The sequence below is a fragment of the Anguilla rostrata genome, chromosome 7 (genome assembly GCF_018555375.3).
Source record: "Anguilla rostrata isolate EN2019 chromosome 7, ASM1855537v3, whole genome shotgun sequence".
Classification (NCBI taxonomy): Eukaryota; Metazoa; Chordata; class Actinopteri; order Anguilliformes; family Anguillidae; genus Anguilla; species Anguilla rostrata.
The window spans coordinates 26,065,825-26,090,927 of record NC_057939.1 but is presented as its reverse complement, the minus strand read 5'-3'; the positions used below and the strand labels follow the sequence as shown (position 1 = coordinate 26,090,927).

Sequence of the window (25,103 nt, the reverse complement as noted above, 5' to 3'; positions counted from 1 at the left end):
GTATGGCTGCCACGGATACTGACTCACTTGTCTTCATTGATGACGCAACTGCTAGGAGCAGCAGAAAAATGAATTCTACAGAAGCAGCTTATCTGCTCAAGCTGGATGGTGCTTCTTCCTACAGAAAGACAGTGATCCTAAACATACTGCTAAAGCAACAAAGGAGTTTATTCAAAGCCAAAAATCATTCACTCGATCTGAATCCAATTTAACATGTGATTCATGTATTGAAGAGAAAACTCAAGACAACTAGCCCCCGAAACAAGCAGGAGCTGAAGATGGCTGCAGTACAGGCCTGTCAGAGCATTACCAGAGAAGATACCCAGCACATGGCGATGTCTATTCACAGACTTGAAGCAGTCATTATGTGCAAGAGATATGTGACAACATACTAAGCATGACTACTTTCATTTACATAACATTAATATGTCCAAAACAAAAAAGTGTATTAAAAATGTGCTTAAATTATAGCTAATAATCTGCACTTTAACCAAATTTTAAATTGTGAATTGTAGGAGTCATTTATAAAAAAGTATGTCTGTATCCCAAACATTTTGGAGCTCATATATACACTGTATAGTATGCCTTCCAAAAAGTCTATACATTCACAATATGTGTATCACAGATTCCATAAGGAAAAACAGATTATAGAGAAAGCAAATACCAGTTGTTGAGCCATTTGGGGGTATCCAAGAAGTGTCATAAACAGAAAGGCCTAGGCTAACCCTTCTCAAAAGAGGTTGCAAGTATAGAACCGAATTCCAATATAATGTGCTTTTTTTGTCAAGTATTTATTCTTTCCTGCTTTCTTTGGGGGTGGGGGTTTTAAATAAATGATGCGTGGATGACAGACAGAAAGACTCAGCTATACATCCATAACCCTTTCAGGGACGTGACATGTCATAACTCTCTTCGCTCTTCAAACAGCTATGACCCAGTGGAACCACACATAGCCAAGTAGCGCACTATATCAGACAACTTATTCAGAAAAAACGACACTGTTTGAGCTTCAAAAGCAGAAGAGCAAGCTGTTCTCCCGTTCCTGGCCAATCAAATGCACGTCGCCGACGGCAACCACCATAGACAGAACAGAAGTAAAACCATGTCAGGCTTGCATTTTGTACTTATCTCCCCCTCACACACAGTGGGTTTGGTTCTGGGTGGTGGTGGTGGTGGTGGTGGGGGGGGTGGGGTTCATGTTGCTTATTGCTCAGAACTGTGACCACCCCTGACAGTCAAGTGCCAGCCCCAGTCCACAGTCCGTCTCATGGCTAATACATCAACACTGCAAACAAGTAGGCCTACCACTGCCTTGATTCCTTGACAGTATAAAACCAAAGTATTCAGGAATCACAGTAATGATTCTCCATGCGTCAAGCCAGTAAAAACCTCGTGTTGCGAAAAAAAACAGAAAATTCAAAAAGAGCAGAAAAAAACTACTACTCCCCCCCCATTTATACACTTCATTAGTCACCAAGTTATGAGCCATCTACAGCATACAGAGCCGAGAGAGACCTTTCAATAGGTGTTAAAAAAGGAGCCATAAATGTATTGCTACATTACACAAAGCAATAGTCCAGATCCGTGTGTCAAACCTTAATCCTCTTTGCGGCTCTTCAAAGGAGTGTACACAACTCGTGACTCATAAGAGCAAAAGGCTAGGAGTCAGTTACACCACAGGAGCCTCAGTTACCTGTGCATGGCCAGGAGCCAGGAACATGACCGGCTCCAAATACCGTCACCTCTCCCTGACGCCACAGAATCCCACCCGGGGGGGGGGTGACTTCTCATCACAGGCCCGTTTGCTGCTAAAATACAAACCTTTGAGGGACCCATGACAGGGTGAAAGTTGAACCCCCCGCCATTCCACATCCCACCAACCCCCCCTCCCCTCCCCTCCCCCGCATTCCCAAATACTAAACAAGATATTTGAGTTAATGACCGTGGCAAACAATTTAGCATATATTACATCTATTATTCAGGAGATGTCAATCCAACCCATTCTTTTATTTATTAAAAATGCTTCTCAGGTGTTCCATTCTGGAATGACAATGTGCATAAGACCAGGCCTGACAGCTGCCATGAGCCAGCTGCTGTCAGGGTAGATTAGCCTAATATGCTGGATCACTCTGAGCAGGCCTCATACACCCTCCCCACCCCTCCACCCCAACCCAAAAACCACCGCCCACACCCACCTGATAACAGACAAACCTGCACACTACTACAGCATACCAAACACAATGTTCCACTGCCGCTCAGCCTCAGACATACCAACCACTCTGCCCTGCACCTCAGTCAACCTGCCAGGCTGACAAACCAGCACCCCAAGTAGGTAAGAAAATGACATTACATTACATTTAAGGCAGATGCTTTTATCCAAAGCGACGTACAATAAGTGCATAAATTGAATGTGCCTCAGTTATCTGTGTTTTTTCAGAACAAGTCAATAGGCAATGGGGTGGGGGGAGGGGGTCTGCAACTATTAGCCTCATTTATTTCGTTTACTGCTCACTAACAGTCTCAATCAGACCAAAAACAGAACTGCGCTTTCTTGTGTGTTTCTCTACAATGTGTACATAGTCCTGGACGTCTTCACCAAATTGAGTAACAACTATTTACAAAGTGTTTAAAAAACGTTAATGAAACAGAGTTGCCTTAGAGATCTTGATATCACATTAAAACAATGCTATTTTGAGAGTAGCTGTGTGACAACAAAACAAGGATTCATTCAATGTGGACTGTAAATTCTACAGTACATCTGTCCACTAAAAAAATGTTCCCCACCCAAGACACATAATATATGACCTAGTGATTTCCATAAATAGAAAAATGGCACAAGCATCACTATGTGTTAAGTTTAAATGTAAGCTTCGAGCATGAAAACAAAGCGGACAAATGAAATTCCGGTGGATTCTAGAATGTAGTTTCAGGCAATGTAGCGAGCTTTGTGCCGGCTGCTCTGCAGTGCGAACGCACACAATACAACATTGTTGCAATGATCATCTCTATGAAAATGTAGCTGTCACCCACTGCAGGCTAGCCAGCTAACAGCCTAGCAAACGAGTTAGGATAAATGTGTAATATAAAATTAAATCTATTTTTTTTAAATATGCAATATGTACGATAATACTAATAGCTAAAGTTAAATAGCTACATACAAAAATGTTCAAAGGGAACATACATAATTTTAGCAAGCTAACTAGCTACCAAAGCATAGTCATGCAAAGGGAATTTTCCAGGAGTTCGCTAGACAACTAGCAACATGTTTTCGTTCAAGTACGAGCACCAACATACTTCGGAATTAGTGCAAGCTATAAGTTATTTCCAAGCTTCCTAAATAATTGTACGCTGCTGACGTTATAAGAGAATGTTAGCGAGCATCTCTTATTTGCGGCTACTTCTGAGTTAGCATTGCGTGTACTGCTGCTTACAGTGCTAGCAGACTAAAGTGCTCTGGAAATAACTTTCCGTATTGTCCCACAAATTCATGATTTTAACGCTAAGAAATGTTCGCAAATTTAATGTCGGGAACTAAGTTCAATAACGGAATGGCTATACTTACAAACTGTAGACGTTTCCTTCTTGAATCCCTTTCAAAGTAAAGCAACACATGGATGTACGGCAGAGCAATAGGGTCAAACGACCAAAATATGGATTTAAATAATCGCCCTTTTGCCTTCGCGCGAAAAACGCGAAGACACAGCATTATATGTATCATAAATGAAAGCATTTTGCAATACTTGGTGAGTAATATGCACGCACGTGTCCTATTGTGCCTTTCAAACATTATTTGTTCATATTTATCCCAAAGATTTTTCAAATTAAATAAACCTCACATACTTTTGACTCAGTTTGTTCTGTTTAGTCATCTGCTTCAAAGAAAAGCCAGACTCTCAAACTCTCATATACATATATTTTTTTTAAATAATCCTTTCCTCAAAAAACACTATCTTTTGAGTGCCATTCAATGTGAGCAGTTCTTTGAAAAGTATGCATGCATCAACAGAACCTATATTAATAATATACAGACCACAGAAGTTTGATCTGATTGTTTTTGCAAAAAGTTAAATATTCTCAAATATTCTTAAGGTAGTATTCAAAACTTAAATGATACTGTCATAAATTGTTTTCTTTGATAATGAACTTTGTGGCAATTGCAGCCAAAATCCCCAGAGTACAGTATATGATGTGCAAGGTTCATGTATAGATCATAAATCGTAATCTCTGCGAGACAACTTGTATAAATAAAAGCTAAATAAATATGAAATGTGGTTACATCCATTTTGTTTCAAGTTCAACACGAGCACTTTGAAGAGATGTGACACAAGCATTTAAGATGCTGCAAGCATGTGGCTGCTACATTGCAAGTAATGCTTCATACTAAAATACAGTGATGAATAACTATAAATCAAGGTGGTATCACACCAGCAATGAAAAGGATATGTACAGAATTTTAGTGCCAGGCCATACCCATTCTGAACATGTTCAGTTTGAGTTATATTTCTAAAAATGCATTACAGATAATTTAGTATTAAAGAAAATGAACATTTATTCAGGAACAAATATCTATATAAAAGACAGATTTGATTTTTTAAAAAGTCAAATGCATTGTAATCGTTGGTAATCATGAGCGTATTCAATATTGGTGGCCCATTTTCTATGAGACTGTTGATTTAGTGTACCACCTGTTGGACATAACTAGAAGAACAGCTATTGTGCAAGGATAAATCAATGTCCTAAAAAGAGAATATTTAAAATTTTGACTTCTGAGCTGCTCGACACAGGACCACTACTGTTACTGATACATGAGCAAAAAAACCTGTCTATTACATCCTGCACAATCAAATTGGACACTGAATTATTGTTACCTTTACCCCACGAGTTACAGTCCACATGCATTTGTTTTGACGGGTCAGAAAACATAGGTACTGGTGGGCTACATTTCTTCTCTTCCCTTGGAAGCAATGATACTAAGTAAGCCTACGCGAGAGAAAGGCTTACTTAGTATTATTCAAACGTATGAATAATATAGTATTTTATTCATATGTTTGAACTTCATTTTGGAGTCAACAGACATAAAATACGACTGCAGAGCATGTTGAAAATTACCCAATTTTCTGTCCGAATATGGACTATTTTTTAAGGAATATGTCTTCAAAAATAAGCCACTCATATGTTTGAAATTGAGACCATTTGCGAATGTCCCGAAGCTATGTCTTGGTGTCTCATTCAAGGGATATTCAATAACAGGTCTTATAATATGTTTAAAATGTGTTGAAAATTCCCAATGAAATACAAATTCTGTATGTGAATTACCAGTTTGTATTCACGGTCTGTAGACAACTTGGAAAGTGACACTTTTGCATAAATTAGTAAACTGTAAATTAGTATTTTGTTTGGTCTGTTTATGCATTTTTTTGCTTGCCAGAAAGTTATAACTTCTTGTAAGAAACTATTGACTGGCTTATTGTAGAAGCTGCAGTCTTTGCACGCTGTAATTATTCAATTAAAAAAATCCTAGAAAGCAAATTTCAATCTGTAGGCTACAGATCACAATTCCCGAATTTGTGCTCGCTTTTCAATCGCTTCGGTCCTCTGCAAGTTCACTTACGCCTGTAAGTTAGATGCTGCGTGACATTGGTTGTCTACACGTTTGCCCCGTTTCATTGGCTCGCGTTTTCTCCGCTTTGCCTGCGACTCTCTTGCCAGTGCACAAAAACCAGCGCATGCGTCTTTGCGTCGCTGCTCAGCCTTTGAAACTCGGGCTGAGTTCAATTAGGAGACCATGTCCGCCATCAACCCACTGCGCTCTTCTGTATTCTCGTTTAAACCAAATTCTCCATGAAATAGCAGTAACGCGTGGCCTCAAGAATGGCCAGTTCGGTGAGTATACCGTGGTCAATCCCGCTGTGTTTGGGTCTCATGAATGATATTGCTTTTTTGCATTAAGGAGGGGATAGCGCTCAGCCCGTCCGTGCTGCAGATTTCCAGACGTATTACCATACAAGTACAGTAGAACAAGTTGATCTGAGAGGCGCGTCTAGAATGCTGCATTTCTCATGCATTACAGAATGTCTGAAAAAAAGCAATCGTATGATGGATACGTTTAAGATAGAACATCATACCTCAATTTCCTCAGGGATCGGCGCTTCGTAAAATGTAGCGCTTCAGCTAGGTTAGTGAAATGAACGATGAGAACCACACTGGTTGTGATTTACGCTGCTTTATTTCGGCTTGCTGCATCGGAAAACACGATGTTATAATATGTCAAAGTACGGCTGTAGTATTAGCTTGCATGCTGTAGGTTATACGATGATTTATGCATTCAACCATATGGCTGTCGGACTACATTTGTATGCATATGCATAGCTATATTCGTTGTGTTAATGTACTTGCAGTAAAGTTGGTTAATCCAAACCGTGGTTATTTTGAGTGGTAGCGTATTCTGTTATTTGGATGTTATAGGGTGCAGTTCAGGTGAAACTAGAGCTTGGTCACCGTGCCCAGGTCAGAAAGAAACCTACCGTGGAAGGTTTTACGCATGACTGGATGGTGTTCGTCAGAGGAGCCGAGCGCAGCAACATTCAGCACTTTGTGGAAAAAGTAGTTTTTCACCTGCACGAAAGCTTCCCAAGACCAAAAAGAGGTAAGGACAGCACCTCGTTCTGGTGTCGGCTTTGTTTATGTGATCACAAAGTGGTTGATTGTTATTATTTTGAATGTGTGAGCCTAGCGGTGCCAGGGAAATCAATGGTTTTTGTCCTCCGGAGGTGGCTCGTGATACTGATTAATGGTATCACGTATGCAGGTATGTAGCCGAATTGAATACACGTTGACGCAATTGGTCTTCGGGCAACTACAATATAAATTAAATCAACCGGGGTTGCTCGTGTTTGGACAGCACCAACTTCGTCCGTTGAAAAAACTTTAGTTTAAAGATCCGTGCTCTTCGCAGAACTTGTGTTAAAGTTCATATGCGAGGCGCAATATATTACGATAAACTGTGGGATATGTGATTTCCACTGCACCGTGGTCTGTGAACAAGGTAATGCTTTTGAGCTTTAACCTAGCATGCTTTTTTCACCATTATTTTCATTGATTGTGTTTAGGCTACACGTTTTGTGTTTAGGCTACACAGTTTGGTGCACATTAATATGCATTCATTAAAATGAGTCAGAAATCAATAATGGCCATTAAAGACAATTAGTTACATTTTCCACCTCAGCTAAAACTACCCGAAGCGGTTCCTTTGCTTTTGAATAGTTTATCATACTCATGCAGTCAAGTGAATTTATTGCAACCAATAAGGCGAAGAGAACGGTTTACTTTATATTGCTAAATGCCACTAAGCTTATACATTTCGAGTGCATGAGTTTTGGACCATTTATCACTGAAAACGTACCGGTTTGCAGAATTAAAATGGTCAACTGAATTGTAGCCTGGGGCGTTTTCATTACATTGATGGCAGATTGCAGCGTTGTGTAAATATGCAATTACCGGGCAGCGAAAATCACTGAAATGCAAAAGTTCCCAAAGCATTAGGCTTACGCAAATTGTATCAATTTTATGAAAGCCACCTAACGCTTCATTAATATTGAAGACAACAAAGACCCTCGCAGTATCTCGGAGGTCCTGCAGCGACGTTCGCGTTTTCATGCCAGACTACACGGCAATTTCGAAGCCTCCTTGCAAGAAAGAATGGTTCTGTGAACAGGGACTTGACTGAGATCGGGGTTTAGCAATATCAACCCTGCTCGTAAACGACTGTTGCCAGGTGTGGTATGACTGTTTAAATGCGAGTCTATCAGAACAAGTATTTCGGCTACGGACGGCGTATGTGGCTGCTGTGAATGCGATCCTTGTGGTAGAACAGGGTGCTGGTGATGGTGGAGTGGCGGGTATATGTGTGCGTGCTGAGAGGGGGGGTAAATTTACTGGGGGACTGGAAGGGATCAATTAAAATATTTGTTGGTTTGGGGGATTCCCCCCTCGTTACCAGTGGCGTATTTTCAGCTTTCCTTTACGTGACAAGTGCTGGGAAAGACGCCAGAGTTGGTGCTTTGGAGAGACCCTGTCATATTGTAATTACACGCGACTCGGATTGCAGAGGGAAACATTTTCCATTTATTGAGAACAGTTGTGAGATTATGCCGAGATTTGAGAGTAGTTCCTGTCATCTTTCTGTTGATTTACAAATCAAGTAGCCTACGCTTAATTTTAACGAATGCATTCAATTTTAATTTGTTTCGCTGCTTTAATCATTTATGTCATCTGATTATTTCCAATATGAGAATTTACGCGCATGAATGTAGACTTGGGTATAGCTTCTAACGTTAAATAGGCAAAGGCGCATTAACTGCTAGTATAATTATTTTAACAGCTATAATTTTGATTCTGATTCGTCGTCCTTGCAAGTCGAACGAACGTCTGTGTATGTGAACTTGATATTAATTTGTCTAAAAACAGCGCTCAGATATGAGGCGTCATGTATCTTGGAGTATTGGAACCCTATTTATAACCTCTTGATTCTGTCAAGTGGTTGTCGTAGTCTGTACACTTGATTTTTGCCTCCAACAATAGGTTTTTACTGTGACTTATGTTCTCGCTGTGACTTATACAACAACTTGTGTTAAGACTGCTTGTTTCCCACATTTCACCCTCCCTAGTGTTAGTTCGGGTTTGCGCCGGGGGACCGTCATAACCGTGGGTTGGATGCTCCTCAGAGCGTTTGGTGCCGATTATTTTGTTATTACGATACCTACCTTCAGTTTTGCACATGCTGTTTTTTGCGCTTAATGGAGTGTGCTGAATCTTGAACATTAGGATGGCTTCATTTTGCTTCCATGGGTCTCTGAAAGCTATGATGTCTTAAAATTAGCCTTGTTGCATGCATAACTTTGAAAAGCGTCATTTGAAAGGGGTGTTGAAGTGGCTTTTCTGCCCCTAAACAGAAAGTGTAGCAAACAGTAGTGAAGCATCGCTGTCCAATGAATTTGCTTATTAAGGAGTTCAGGCCTCATGGTCTGTTAAACAAACCACTCAACCCCCCCCCCCCCCAACACACGCACACACAGGCACTTTGGTTTAATGGTCCTTTCTTTCACTTATTCGTGGTGTGGAGTAACTGATTAGAGAAATGTGATCATCCAATTGAATGTTTTCTTTTTTTTTCGGAAAGTGCAGTGCGAAGTCCCTAAAAATTATGGTGCTGACTGCTTGCATGCACAATACAATGATGTCGTCATGTCTGTGATTATTATCGACAATGCTGCATGCTAGATCTCAACAACAACACATTTTCAAAGTACGAAAATGGCAAGTCGATCACACATACAAAGCACAAAGTATTGTTATTAAAATGAGGCCAAGTTACAACAAACAATATTGGCTTATTATCAATATTATCTTAACTCGCACAAATTAAACAAGCTCCATTCCAAAGTAATGCTACCCAATGTTTCCGGAATTATTTGATGTAACTTGGCTCTTACTGTCTGAAGAGAATGTAGTCATTCAAATTTTGTGTCACATGAAAGTATCAAACACCAACATTAAAATAAATAATTACAGTGCCTACACAATGTGTAAATGGTTGTATGTGTCTAGGTATGAATGTGTTTGTAAATGTGTATGTTATATGCTGCTGGAAACGTTTCCCCATGGGGATAATGAAGTATTCTATCTATTGATTTATCTATCTACCGTATCTATTTTACAATCGGTTCTTATTTTATGTTGCAAATTTACAATAACTTCTACATTTTGTGACATTAACTTGATGGCCGAGTATTAACATCTGGATAGGTTTTCTTGCACTGTTTAAAACATTCCTTTAAGTAATGTCTTCCATGCCACCATTTGTGTTATTTGACACTGATGTGAATGACCACATTCTCTTGAGGTTGGTAGATGTATAGACACAGAACCAAGTTATGTGGAATAATTTAGGAAACGTGGCACGGTATTGCTTTGAAGTAGGTTTAATTTGTGTGAGCTATGATAGCCAATATTGTTTGTTGCAACTTTGATCATTTTGATATCAATACTTTTAAAGACTGGCATAGATTCTGCTAGTTTTAATTAATGGCTTATAGACAGTGCTTTGTATGTGTGAGTAACTTGGTATTTTTGTACGTTCAAAATGTTTTTTTTTTTTTAATTTCTTTTTATACTGTGCTATAACTGATAATAATAATGCATATAAATGTATGAACCACAAGATAATTAAATCTAGAGACATGCATATTCATACATACAAATGCACAATACATTCTAGCTCAAAGGTACATAGGCATGGATACAGTCATTTTTCTTGTACCATGAATTACTGATAATTGGAAGTGTTTATCATATTTTAAAATGGATTACAGTGTTTGTTTAATTGGTTTGTTGTATACATGATATACCTACTAATTGTTTGTATGTCGGTGGATGAACTATAGGCCTAGAGAACATTAATTTAAAAATGTTGTTTTTGCAACGTAGCTACAGTGGCCTAGTTTAAAAGTAGTTAACACTCGAAATGCCTTAGTGGTCAATTTGACCTTTGTCTCTTAAGAAAATCGATAAATCTGCCACCATGAAATCCATATGCCCCCCATGTGTCATGACTTTTCCTAAAATTAATATCAATATTGCATACGGCAATTGTTATAAACACTTAAATTGCCATAAGCAGTTAATTTGACCATCATTTATTTTGCCTGTACGCTTGAACATTTTGATCGCCGCGTGTAACCTTGTTGCTGCACGCGTCGAATAGTGCCCAGCCGCAGGCCTGCAGAACAAGCCCCTGGCTGGGCGAGGCCTACAGTAGTAGTCCAAGGTTTTTAGGGCCTGCCTTGTAGTCATGTACCTGTTTGAGTCATGAAAAGGTTTGGGTACCGAAACCCAATAGCACTATGGCACTGGTTCCCATATGACCAGTACTTACCAGACCGAATCGCAGAGCAGATTTCGGTGCTTCATTTCTGCACATCGTTTCGGTGCAGTCTTCGCTAATGTTTCGCTTGCTCTGCCATCTACGTCAGTGGCGGCGGGTACCTTTAGCAAACTAGCTAGCGTTAAACTTGGTCAAAATGCCGAAAGTGAAACTGTCTAAAATGTGGGAATGATACCCATCCCTAGTAATGAAACGATATATTATGTGGGGTTTGCATGTGAAATGACAGAGAATGCATTTCAGAAATGCTTAGATTATAGAGCTGTAAAAGCATTAGGTTTCATTTTTGGCAGTTATTGGTTAGCAATCAAGCTAGCTATAAAACTGTTTTATTGGCTGAAATGGAAATGGCATGCGTTTCCTTATATGCCCATTTTGCTTGTGTATCCAAGTATTCTGCAAATGACGACTTTGATCAGACTATGATCGGATACTATTATTGGCAGACGTAGCTATATGTCCACTGGGGATAATTATTGATTGTAAGACTGGAGAATTTATGATGTGATCGGCAGAAAAAAGGGGGAGGAGGAAATGCTAAATAATCCAAGTTTGGGGCTTTATCGTGTGGACATGTGATGTTGTATCTGAATTCTGCGTGTTCACATGAGGTCAGAAGGTACAGAAGTTAATGTTTTTAACGGCTGAGAGGTTATGTGGTTATGTTTGTTGGAAACCCAGAAAAGTGGCAAACTCTCGGTGCTGTATAGGCATGGGGCATGCCGCCCCACCAACTTAGAGGATGGCATAACTGCCATCCCAATAAAAGAATCGGAAAAACACCGTTCATTGTGTTGCAGCAAGATTTTTGAAAATAGGGGTACATTGAATAAAGGTTTGAACTGGGCTACTGGACTGAATTTAGCGAGGTGGGGAACAGTCCTGTTATGGAGCCTTTTCACTTTAGTTTGGTCATCTAGTGACAGAACACAGGTGAAATTTATACTCTGTTGAAGCTCCTCAGTGAGTGAGAGTGACGGGTAACCATGTCTAGTGCTGGTGAATTGCAGTTCAAATCTTTTTCTTCTTTTTTTTTTGTAACTGACAGTTATTAAATACGCTTTGGAAAGCTGAGCAGGATTCAGTAAGCCTAGCGGTGAATAAAGCACAGGTAAGCATTTTAGTTTAGACATGCATCTGAACTGCTGGCAAGTACCCCCTGAAATTTTGTTTGTCTGCTAAAAAAATCTATATGATTTGAATGCTGTTGAGCAATGTTCAAAAATCTTCTTAGTGGTTCACATCATGGAGAAAATGTTTTAGTGGAGCTTGGGTACTGATTGTTAAATTATAATTTTTGCAATTGCTTTTGAAGGTTTTATTCTCAGATGTGAAGTCTGATCATATTATGTAGACCCTGATTTCCAGTAGCATAAGAAATACATGATGCTAGGTTGAGAACAGCTGACTGCCTGTGTCAAGTCTTAGACCGCTTGTGTTTTTTTCTGTGCAAAACGCATGTCACTTCGAGACTGTACTGCACAGAACTGGACAGATTTCAAGCTTTGCACTGGATCTAAGTGTGTGTGTGTGTGTGTGCGCGCACTGGATCTAAGCGTGTGTGTCTGAGAGCTTGTGACACATGTCTGGCATGAATCTCCAGAGTATTTACTTTCCCAAAACATTAAAGCAGGATCCTAATAAATCAGGCTCAGAGCCTAATTTAGAAACCGCTTTGAAACCTGTCTTAAGACCCTTCTGATGACAAGTGTAAGACGTTAAATGAACGCTTAATTATATTTTGTTTTTACTTTCCGTGATGAATGTGTCCCGGGCATGAAGAGAAGTGTCAGTGAAGCAGAGGGAGGATGATTAACCTGGAGCAAATCCGCCTGTCTGACAAGTTGAGATTCCTTCAAATCCCCCCAGAAGTGCAAGAACCTGCATTGTTTGTTTTTGTGCTCTGAGAAATTGTAGAGCTCTGAACATTTGTAGGGCTCTAGAGTCTTTTCAAGTGGCATTTGAGCAATGGACACAGAGAAATATCAGAAAATTTGGGATGATGTTTTAGTCCCCCCCCCTCCCCAAAAGACTAGGGATTTCTGAGACGCGTGTTTCCGACTGTGAATTTCATGTCACACAAATATGCTAAGTGGCATTTGCCTTTCTGTCGAGGCAATCGGAGTTGCGTGTTTTTCAATTGCCTTGGCAAATCACCGACAAGTTCACCGCAGTTGTGGCGGAAGACGCCTTGTCAACAACACCCTTTCTGAGAAGAAACAACATGCGTTTCTGGAGAATGATAACTGTGAAGGTCAGGTTTGTTGTTTTTTCCTAATTTAAATGGTGTTCACACTCCCTTCGTTGGCATGGAGATTCAATGTGGAAACTCAGTAAGCCGTTTTAGTGTCATTTACCCTCCGGGCTGGCTCCCTCATTTGCATGGCTGAAATGGTCACTCTCACACTCAAGTAAAGAAGCAAAGGGCTGTTTTCTTTCGGGGGAGGGGGGGGGTTGTTCAACTTTAACCCTGAATGGAAAAGCATACCCATTTTATTTTTTGCAAGAAACTGTCCAGGCGAACGGTCAAGGTTATTCTGTGTGTGTGTGTGTGTGTGTGTGTGTGTGTGTGTTGTGGTGTGTGTGTGTGTGGGGTGTGTGGTGGGGTTGGGGGTGTGGGTGTACCAACCGACTGGCTTTGATCAGAGTCGGGGGGGTGGGTGGGGTGGGGGGATGAAGGGCCTGAGGATGTGGGGTTGGGAGGGGAGAGGGAAACTGGGAGCCCTGACGTGCGCGTGTTTGACATTTTAATACCGCCAGTCTCGCCAGAGAGCGCCGTATCGGCACAGCTGCCCAGCAACCAGAACCCCCCCACCCCCACCCCCACCCCCCCTCACTCCTAGAGCCCACCAGAGAGAGCGCACCATGGCATGAAGTCACTTCCTCCTGATTTTTGGGGGGGCCTCAATACTGTTTTAATATAGTCAATTTTGCAGCTGTTCCGGATTAAACTGGTGCCCTCTCCTGACTTGAAAGAAAAGGCTGTGACTTGTCTTACTTTGAAAATATGTCTGTGTAAATATTCACATCCCCCCCCCCCACCCCCGGTTTAAACTATATGCTTTAAGCACAACTTCCCAGTGAGGACAAAGCTGCTTTTTTAAGACGGTTACAATTACCCTCTGGGCTTTAAAATGAGCAATATTAATCTCAAACTGTTTTGCCAATAAAGGCAGATTCTCTTAATTTGTTTTTTTTAGATGCTTGTCCAGATTAGATTTTTACAATTTTGCTTTTCTATAGTCGTACAAGCATTTAAATGAGATCGAAATGCTATCCATGTAAAGAAGGGGGAAAAAAATGTATAAAAAATGGTGAGGGTTGGAGGGAAACTATGATTGGCTGTCATGCTGTGCAACCATGGAAACCTGAAATTTAGAGCTGGAAATGTGGAGACGCGCGGGGTCCGTCTGAAGGCTAACGACGGGTGAAACGCTCCTTTTGGCTTCCTTCGCGTGGGCCTGATTGGGTGTGCTCGGGCCAAGCGTGCAAATACTACGGCCAAACTGTCTTTAGTTCATCAGAGCGGTCTCCTGAAATTGAGCCACACCCACAGTGTGTGATTTTTTTTTTTTTTTTTTTTTTCCCCTCCTCATGTTCTCCAAAAATGCGTCTGTCCTTTAACTGAAACGTACGGTTCAAAGGAGTCGTGGACGTGTCGCTGCTTGCGGGAAAGACTGCGCGTTTTCTCCATTGTGTGCGTGCCCTGGTGTTCTTTGGGTTAGAGGTGTGTGTGTGAGTCTTGTCCCGTGGTCTTGGTATTTTTGGCTGTGTGGAATCGAGTGTTTGCTGCCAAAAGGGCTGGACCTTTACGACTGTAGGTCTACCATCAGTTTATAGACTTTCTGGACTAAACCGAGCATGCAGCCAACATCTGAATTCTACATATATTTTTTTAAAATCAGTTGATGTGACATGGTTTGACTCTTGAACATTAGGGTAGTTTCATTTAGCCTTTTTGTGTGTCTTTCCCATGGTGGTTTTAACCTTGTTATATTTTTTTATGTTGTAATAAGTGTGCTGTTTATATATTTTAAAATGAGTTTCCATATTGGATACGTTTTGCATGTAGGTCATTTCTGTCAGGACAGGGATCTTTCACTTTTTCTGATGCAGAGACCCCATCCAGCATCAGTGGAATCCAGAGGTCCCCCATCACATTATTTAAAAAAAAAAAAAAAAAGGTTTTATAATATTTTGCTGCGTCTATATATTACATATCAAGCCTGGCTAGGGACCCCGCACAATACCTTCAAGGACCCCCAGGGGCCTGTGGACCCCCTGTAGCAAAGCCAGGTATCGGGAGTGTGCAGTGGCCCTTTTGTGCAGTGCTCTGCGCACGGCTCATATCTGCAGCGGGTTGCTATCAGTCACAGGGCTCCTCTGCCCTGGGGCCCTGCTCTCCGTCTCGTGGCTTCGCTGCCAACACTCGGCTGCCCGCGCCTGGTATCTGCGTAACCAGGGAAACGGGCGTCCGCAGCAGTGCGTTTATCTGCCGCGGCCTTGTGTCCCTGTCACTTTAAGCACCTCTCCCTTCAGCGAAGGGGTCTGTGTGATCCGTTCGCCGTTAGCGTTGTGGTGTTCCCTACACAAGTCGATGAATGGGCAAGACATTTACTGGGTTTTCCTGGATTGGAATGTCTTGGACGGGCTGCTTAAGTGTGCGCTTCCCCCACCCCCCGCCCCGCCCCAAGCTGCCTGAGCCTCCTATACAAGTAATCATGCAAACAAAAAACAAACAAAAAAAACTGCAAAACGACGAGAAATATTTGTGCATTCACTGGTCATGAATGATACTGCATTTCAAGTTTGTAGACCTAGTTCATTTGCTAAAGGCTAATCTTTGAGTGAATGTATACAAATAATCTACATACATCAATGTGATATTTGTGTAGATATCAAGTTCAACGGTTAAGAGTGACTAAAATGCATTTCAAGACAAATTGCAATTCTAGATACCACTATTCCTGTAGAATCTTACAATGTGTTGATCCTTCAGTATAGGAAATATTTCCCCCCTAATTCTGGCACTTACAAAATGTAACCTGTCAATAAATATTTAAATTGTTCGAATTTTTAAAATTTGCCATGCATTTCAGTTTTGTAAAAGCCTGCATCTCAATGCATTGCGGTGGCTTCTTTAAGATTTTACAGAACTGTACATTCTAAATGCATGTGCGTATATATGTATATGTGTGTGTATAGATACGCGTGTGCGTGCATGCATGTGTACAAAGATACACTTTCCCCAAATTTGGGGATTTATCCCCCCCAACATGGATAATATCCTTCCTTTTGAAACTTAGATTTGCACAATTATACTGAGGAAAATGATGGACATAAAATGCTGTTACTACTGCTACTTAAAGAAAATAAATGGTTAGTGAATGTCATTATTGTTATTATTTGGGGCTAGTTTGGGTGAGATGCAGGTGAGGTGTAGGTAAGGCGCAGGTGAGGGGGGCGGAGCCCGGAGCAAAGCACCGTGGGAGACCCTCGCGCTGTTGCCGTGGTGAGTTTCCACCTCGAGCGCACTGGGAGGCTTCTCCAGAGCAGGGCCTGGGGGACCCGGTCGCTCCACGTGTCAGAATGAATGATGCAATCTCCAATGAACTTACAGCATAGCTTCATGCGGTGGGTGGTGGTGGGGGGGGGTTCTGGTGTTTCCTTGACGATGGCTCCACATCATGGCATTATTTTCTCATCGGGCCGTGTGCCAGTTTGTTTGGCTCTGAGGCCCAGGGCGTTTGTGTAATGCCGAGGGTGCTGCGTTGGGTCACGCGAAGTTGGGTGTCGCGGGTGGCCCGGTTAATGCTGCGGAGCTGCTCGGTATGCGTTTCTTAGAGGTTGCGCTCAGTGTGGAACTGACGGTTATTTCCTCCTGCGTTTGGTGAAGTGCTTAATTAGGGTGTTCGCTGCGGAGATGTGGTTGGGTGGGGTTCGTGCGGGGCATCAGTTCAACATGTAAAATGCATTATCATGGTTTCTCCCTGCAGTTTATAGCGCGCACCTCTTATGTTACGGGCGCTTGCGAACATATAGACAAATTCATGAAACCTCAGATCAGATGCTCATGATTTATGTTGACCGTTCAATAAAGCTGCGTTTAACGCTGCACGCTGTTTCACCGAGTCGGTTGGGCTAACATGTGATACCACAATGCCATGAAACCTCCTGTCCTGGTGACTGAAACCTTTCCACTCTGTGCGATGAAACATCCATCTCTGGTGACTGAAACCCCTCGCTCGGTCTGTTCCCTCCGTCTCTGGGTGAGCTGAAACCTGTTTCCACGGACTGAAACCCTCCCGTCCCTGGGTGACTGAAACCCCTCCCGTCTCTGGGTGACTGAAACCCCTCCCGTCCCTGGGTGACTGAAACCCCTCCCGTCTATGGGTGACTGAAACCCCTCCCGTCTCTGGGTGACTGAAACCCTCTCGTCTCCTGTTGACATTACAGCTAAGTGTCAATCACCTGAGGGGCTGCTTGCTACCGATGTCATGATTGCGTATTACAATAAAAAAAATTTAAGTGGTAATTTCTTCTGCACTTAATGCACACACTGCAGAGTAATGGTGCTTTGCAGCATCTCTGCACTCCCCACCCCCCCTTATGGGCAGCTGTCACCTGTCTTTTCGTGAGTATGAAATATCACACGGATACTAAAGAAGAGATGCATTTGTCAATGCAGGACTCTTACTTCCTGGAGTGAGACTTTCCACTTGTGTTTTTCTTGGGGGGGGGTTGGGGGCGGGGGTCTCTGGTCTACAGCTCTGAGCTGGATCAAAATGATTGGGGCTCTCTCCGTGGTGAAATGGCGGTGTTGTCCCTTCCCTTGGCGTGACTCGCGACTCCCTGCAAAGAGTGAGGTGTCCCGTTTCTCCCGTGACACACCAAACTTCCAGGGCTCTGTCAGGAAGCGCCAACTGTGCTACATCCAAAACTGTGTCCTCAAACCCATTTGCTGCTTCAGCTCTGCGTCCTCAGATTAACTGTTGTGCTTATTGTGTCTCTCTATACTGTAGGCTTTTGTATTTACAGCTTAAACTAATGAGGTTATGTATCCATGGCTAATCAGTCATGACCCAAATGACTTGGCACCAGCTCTTTGTTGCATTTTTGTATGCGCTAATGTAAGTCACTCTGGATTAAGAGCATCTATTGAATGCTTATATAATAATGTAATAATGGAGTGATTATACGTTACCCATCGGTCTCTGCCCAGTTTCCACTGTGGAGAAGAAACCCATGTGCGGCTGCTTCCTAACGGACAGCTACACAGTACTCGCGTGCTCCGAGCTCTCCTGCTGTCTAAGAGCTTGTGAGCATCTAAAGCTGGATTTCATGTGTACACACACATATACCTGAGAGATGTCTGTAAATACAGACCTGTGCAGTGAGTCCTGTGTTCTCCAACACTAACTGGGAGATTGTAGCAGCAAAGTAGAATCCGGACTTTGGTTTGTTGCTGTCCCTCTACATTACACTGACCTGGCCTGCAGTAATGATTTCACCGGTGAAGATACCGTAGGCCTTTTTCATGTTAAACCTGCACCTTGTTTTAAGACTGTCTTGTGGCCTTCGTCCGGAAGGCACATGAACGTCTGGCTGTTGATCCTTTGTTGAAGAGAGCCCGTGTGATTTCTGAGGCAGTGTGAGAAGTTAGGAGTCCAAACTAGAGAGCTACAGGTCCAAGGAATTAAACAGACCTGGTAAAACAAAAGGCTGACAATGTTGCTGATTTAATTGAATATAATTTAAAAGCAGTGTTCACTTGAAAAACTGAGGCAAAAAGGAAGGTGTTTCAGTGAGAGAGAATTTTTTTTTTCAGTAAAGCCAGCCGTAGGTCAGGCAGGCTTGATAGCATATCCTTAAAGGGGGGGGGGGGGGATTGGGTGGAAACTGCAAGTTTGCATGGGGCAAATGGCTTGGGACGAAATGGTTGTTTTCTATCCTGTTGTTTTTCTGTAAAATGGCTGGACCTGCACTGTCTCAAAGCGGCAATCTCTTTATAGACCTGCGGTGTCGGGACAAAAGCCTTCCCTCTGAGCCTTGTGTCCCTCCCCAAACCGTAGCTCCCCCCCAATACTGTATGGCGAAGGAACACACTCAGCCACACACACCCCCACCTCTGGGCCCGGGCCAAAATCAAAGGGGCCAGCAGGAATTTGCCAGTAATTGTTTTACGACTTTGCCAGAAATCAGAATATAGGTGGCACACAAAGGCCTGGGCTGCAGGCTGCTGGTGTCTGCACGGAAGGAGAGAGGGAGGGAGGAGTGGGGGGGAAGAGGGGAGGAGGAGGAGGAGAGAGGCAGAAAAACAGGAACTAGGCCATAAATGCTTATTCTCCTCCCCAATTTTTTTTTTTTTTTGGTGAATGCAAGGAGCTTGTAGGAAGAGGTTTATTGAAGCATGGTTTAAATGGTCTTTCTGTTAGAAGGTTTTTTTTTTTTTTCCCCCAGTCCCCTGCCCCCGCCCAGCGCTCATTCTCTCCGTGAGACGTCTCGGACGGCACCTCCGAAAAAAACGAACGGGGGAACATTTTCACCTGGCCCTTTTTTTGCAGAGGGGCTCATGATTTAGGTAATGAGCTGACGGCCAGGCTGCTGGCGTTCGTTTAATTGGAAAGGAAGCCCTCTGAATGCACCCCTGGTGTTGAGGGGATGTGGCGGAGGAAATCATGTTTTATTGTGAGGTTCTCGGTTTGCGATTATGCATAGCCTCCCCCTCCCCCCCAACCCAAAAATAAAGAGCGATCTGAAAGAGGTAGAAGAGGCCGGTAGGACCAGATACCCGGTCTCCGTCCGACTGAAATTCTTTCCTTTAATATTTAATGCGGTGTTCTCTGGATATGGCATCAGGGTGGAACGCGGACGAAACTGCAGCCGGTGAGAGTGGTTTGCTTTGGGACTCGGTGGTGCCTGCCTGCATGTGCTGACAGCGAGCAAGGGCGAGAATTTAATGCACTTCAGAATTAATAAGCCTTTACAGTGCGCAGCCTACATATTTCCTGACCTTACGAGGAGCCACCGAAATTTTGTGCGCTTGAAGTTTTCTCTGCGGTTGTTTAAAAATAATAAAAATGTACCGCTCGGGTACTGCTCTAACCATTTTGGGGGAATTTTGAAGTGCTTTACAAAAATTATGTTTTCATGCCTCCACTTCCTGGAAATTGAACAGGAATTGGACATGCGTGGTGGATTAGTGGCTGTCAATATATAATGTGCATCATTGTAATTTAGAGCTTTGTGGAGAAAATCCTTAAAAAGGTTCTCTCTTTCCTGGGATCAAGTGATTATTTCTACTTGTTACTTCATATTGATCATAATGGTTTAATTTAGATGCTTTTGAACTGGATATTATCTGAACTGTAGTTGTATGCTGGTATAGGTATTTATGCCAAAGTCAGGACTAGCTCAGGGTACATCCCTCTGTACCTCCATGGTGGTCTAGGGCAGTGTTAAAGGGATAACTTACTATTTTAGTTTTTAAACATTGCATTGGGATTTTGTGTGTGTGCATTTTTATTTTTATTTTATTTGCCCAGACAGTTTGTGTGGTGATTGGTGAAGGATATTTGTATATATTTCTGATGCCCCTATACCAACCAGCAGGCCATCAGAAACTTGGCCTGTAGAAAACAAACACTGAAACCAAAATCTCAAAAAAAAAACCCAGAAAGTGAACACTGTTTAGGATGGAGTCAGGATTGTTTTTGTGATTATCACCTCCCCTGATATTGCTGTGGCAACTCTCATTTAAAGTGACTCTATTAATTTCTACTGTTTCATGTTGTGGCTATTTCGACAGGCGTGATTATCTGACATTGATCTCATTCTAATCCGTTATGAAGCATAACCTTATTTTTTTCACCCAATGTATACGCAGCAAAAAATAAATAAACACATGGAGACTGATCTTTTCCTATGTACCGTGCAAGCCTGATCTATTTCAGATTCTCTGAACATGACCTGTGTGTGGATACACAGTTCAGATTTATGTGCATTAGAGTGCATTTTATATTACATGTCACTTTCCCTGTATTCCATTTTGTCTTGAGCAGAAGTGCTGTGTGTCTGAACACACAGGGCCACATACCAGAGAGCTGTGAGATTGAATTTGACATTCGGGTCAAAAATTGATTAGTTTGGGGAAAAGAAATCAGAATGGCGCCAGGTATGACCGTCATACCATGAGTGCCAAACTACAGTCCTGGGGGGTATTTCTCAAAGCAGGATTCTTGAGTTGGCTGGATTAATACAAACTGGAACCGCTCTTTAGTCCAGTCCATGTTCCTGATTTGGTAGGGTTCTGGGTTTTACTCGGTGCAATTATCCAGATAACTCCGTTGTCCTGTTCCGTGAAACAGGGCCCTGGAGGGCCACAGTGTCTGCAGCCAGTTAAGGTCTTGAGAACATGATGTGTGGACTGGAAATGAATCGTTCATGCTGAAGTGCGCCAAAAATCAGCGGACACTGGCTCTCCAGGACTGGAGTTTGACACCCCTGATCTAAAAGTAGCCTAAATGTAGACGACTCATGCATTTCGATCAGGTGTGTTCAGGTGGGTACTGGCAGCCTAGCATCCAAAGACCTGTAGTGTGTAATGATTGGTCTTCAGAATGCTAGCCTGTTGCGGGTGACAGAGATGAAGGGGTGATTGGGTCAAGGTTGTTTAAGGAACAGCTGTGTTAATTATACTAGTGCTCACCCTGTCATTTGATTGAACACTAAATGCCTAATTTGCCCTTGTGATTTTTGAAGAGTTTGACATACAGGTAGACAGATATGTACGGGTATGAAATATGACCTCTTGATGCGCTGTGCAGATGTGCTTAAGTGAAATATATTGAGTTGCTATTAATTTACTTGAAGGAAAAAATGATGTAAAATAAGTCTGCATCTTAGGAAAAAAATCTTTTTGACAGAACTTTGGTTCAAACTTTCTGTGGCGAATGTGTGGCCATATTAATTGCAGGATGCTGGGTGCTCTGGCAGGGCAAATTTGACCCCATTAAATCTTCAACAGATGGTCATAGCGGACCAAGATGTACACAGTAGGGTGAATAATTTCTCACGCGAACTGACATTTGTGGATTTTTTTTCTCAGCTTGAATGACTTCCATGCATATGGATTTCATGTTCTTACCTTTAGAAAAACGGGAACAGTTTTGCGTGTGGAGTTTTTTTTTTCTTTCCCTTGGACAAATTTTGGAAGCTTTTGGAGAGGCAAGAAAACCTTTAGGCATTTTGGCAACGTGCCATGTAATGCTTTGATATAAAAAAGGAGTATTGCGTGTTCGCTGTTTGATGTAAAATGCTGACAAGTGCGCTTTGAACCGAGAAGGATTAAAGGTTGTAAATGTCTACTTGTGTAGACTGAGGCCCTTTGCTTAGATTGCCTTGCTTTAGTTCCCTGAAGGTCCTGGTCTACTGTGGCTCTGTAACCTAAGTACGGTCTGTGGCTCAATATTTATCCATTTGGGTCAACTGAGCACTGATGCTGAGAGGGAAATGTTTTGGCAAAAGTGAAAGAATATGGATGTGTTTTAACTGAAAGACTGATCCTGTACATTTGGCTTAATAAAAAAAAAGAATTTTCTTTTTTCCCCCTCACCATTCTCAGTGGTTAGATGCGATTCAGTATATTTTTGTACATTGATTTTATCAAGTCACTTTGGCATTGTGAAGCCAGAAATGACACTTAAGTTAATTTTCAAATCTAAATTGCAATTCAGTTTTTTCCCCGGAAAACTGTAGATGTCAGAACGTTGATGGAGCAATGGCTTATTATTCAATGTGGAATAATTAAATTCAAAGAAGCACTCGCATTACAACCACAACAATCAAACAAGCAAGTACAAAACATTCTAATGAGTACAGAGAATAAAATTGCTCTTTAAACCCCAATAATCATGCAAACTGGCATTTGAGCCCTTTCTGAGCTAAAACAGGAAGCTGGCTAATTTGCCGTTTAAGGCTAAATCTCTCCTAATTCACATCAGGTGTACCAGAGCAGGCCAACAGTGGTGGTTTAAAGGGCCAGCTCACTTTCCAGGGGCAATACAAGAGTGGGGTTATGGCATCGTTTCAAAGCTATGAATGTAAAAGTCGGCTTTTATATTGTGCCGATACTTATTTCCTTCAGTTCATAAGCAGTGCAAGCTCTTCACTCCCAAGGGGCTGTGTAGTTTTGTTGATTTTGGAAGGTGCGCCAGGTTACATGGCCGTATAAAAGTGGTTGAACTGAAAATGAGATTAAATTTTTTTTTAAATATTTTTTTTAAATAACTGGGCAATATACACATGTAACCTCCAAACCACCACTGCTTTGGGTTACTGAATACTGAAAGTATCTAAAATACTATGTCTGGGTCAAGGGAAAATGTGCACTAAAACTGAAATATAAAAAATTATGAGACCTCACCTCCTGTTGCTGTGGCAACTCATTTAAGGCAGTTGTTCCCATTCCCACACTTTCACATTCACATTTTGGCAGTTTGTAGATGGTCCTGATTATCAAACATGGATCATATTTGAGTCGGCGACCAAAACATTTTTGTTGATTGGTCCGGTTATTCATTTACCTTTCCCGTCACTTCAAGGGCATTTCCACGTGTGGCCTTTACCCTTTTCTAAGCACACTGTCCTCTTAATTGGGACAGTATGATTTTATAAAGAGTGTAGTGATGAAATTAATTGGCAGTGAGCTTCAGCACCATGACATCCTAATTACTCCTCTTTCCTGCCCGTTGGCAGAGTAGATTACACACTGGGAAGGGACGGGCGCGGAGAAGAGAAGGCTCTGCTCCATGTGTCCCAGACGGCAAAATAGCCCCGTTGATGAAAATGGGTTTGGTTCAATTTAGTTTGGCCTGCGGCGGGACGGTGATTAAACGTTCTAGCGGCACTGTAGCGCGCTCGTCAGCAAGTCTTACGAGACCGCCGTTATTCACCGTGACGCGCCGCGTCAGTCCGACATGCCGGCGGAGGCTCGATTTCGCCTCAAAAATCAGAGGAACCCATCCAAGCTGAAGTCGGAATAAAACCCGCAGATATCAAAAGCACAAGATGAAAAAAGTAGTTTAAAATGGGCTTCCTTTAAGTTGTGGTTTGTGGGTAGGCTTGAGGTTTAATTTTCATTCACTTTCTCGGGCTACTCTGTCAAGTCTTACTGTGACTGACAGGAAGTTAGAAGGGTGCTGTTCTTTTTCACACTTTAAGATTAGGGTAGCAGGTAACATTATCTTTGGTGATTGCTTGTTTTGGTACTTAAAGGTTTGTGGTAAGTGCTTGGGAAGAAGTGCATGTATATTGAAACCCCTGATTTAACTTTGAGGCATTAGAGAAAAATGAAGCTCCTCATCTGATTAGTAAAATGTTTTTATGGAGCGAATTGACAAAATATACTTTACGACATGCACGCACGCACACACACACACACACACACACACACACACACACACACACACACACACACACACACACACAGGAAAAACCTCCCTAAACAGACATGACGCAGGAAGTCTTTGGTAGAACCGACAGATGAAGTGAGTGTATAATACTTGACGGTCTGTAGAAGAGGCATAGGTTTCTTTTTTGTTTTAGTGGAAATACACTACTTGGACCGCCTTGTCTTACCAGCAGCTACTCTAACAATGAATTCATATGAAAGTGTTGGGGGTGACATCTCCCTGTCTCCCCCCAAACTGACTTGTAAGGTCTGCAGAGTAAAGCACCTAATGTAGCCGAGTATGCATCGATGAGTTTGAGATCCTTCTGATTTTCCACTAGCACACCCCAACCAAGCCCCACTGGAACTGACCCTGTTGTAACTTTTATTATAACGTGATCTTTTCTTTAATTGAATTCTGCAATTTAAAAAAAATTGAGCATCCTGTTTAAGAACTCAGGAGTGTACTCTGGAACTGGGAGTTAGAGTTTACTGATTGGTTGTTGAGCTTGTAGTTGTTGCATAATGGTGATTGGCTAAGAACAGGGCTATGCAGTGTGCTGCTTTTGCATTTTTATTATGTTTGCTGAAGTGCAATGCAAAATAAATCTTGTGCAGTAAAGAACAGCTTTAGTTATTTTCATGACAGTTTCAGTTTATTGTTTTTCACTTTAGCTAGAGAGCCAGTCTGATCTTGCCATGGTTTGCCCA

General features: G+C 42.1%; 2 protein-coding genes across 5 annotated transcripts in view; one reads left to right on the top strand and one right to left on the bottom strand.

Annotated features, from left to right (window-relative positions):
• The window catches only part of focad (focadhesin), a 73,957-nt gene extending 70,305 nt beyond the window's left edge, over positions 1 to 3,652 (bottom strand). The window contains exon 1 of the mRNA XM_064343952.1: positions 3,563 to 3,652. The gene's annotated coding sequence lies outside the window, so the exon portion shown is untranslated. The remainder of the gene's footprint in view (positions 1 to 3,562) is intronic.
• Positions 2,212 to 25,103, top strand: part of mllt3 (MLLT3 super elongation complex subunit) — a 75,870-nt gene continuing 52,978 nt past the window's right edge. For 2 of the 4 annotated variants that reach the window (XM_064343941.1, XM_064343939.1), the window contains exons 1-2: positions 5,728 to 5,883; positions 6,466 to 6,646. In XM_064343941.1, coding sequence (XP_064200011.1) covers positions 5,872 to 5,883; positions 6,466 to 6,646 — 193 coding nt within the window. In that variant the 5' untranslated portion in view covers positions 5,728 to 5,871. Of the gene's footprint in view, positions 2,333 to 5,727; positions 5,884 to 6,465; positions 6,647 to 25,103 lie in introns of those variants that run through there. The other 2 variants (XM_064343940.1, XM_064343938.1) reach the window with 2 other exon arrangements.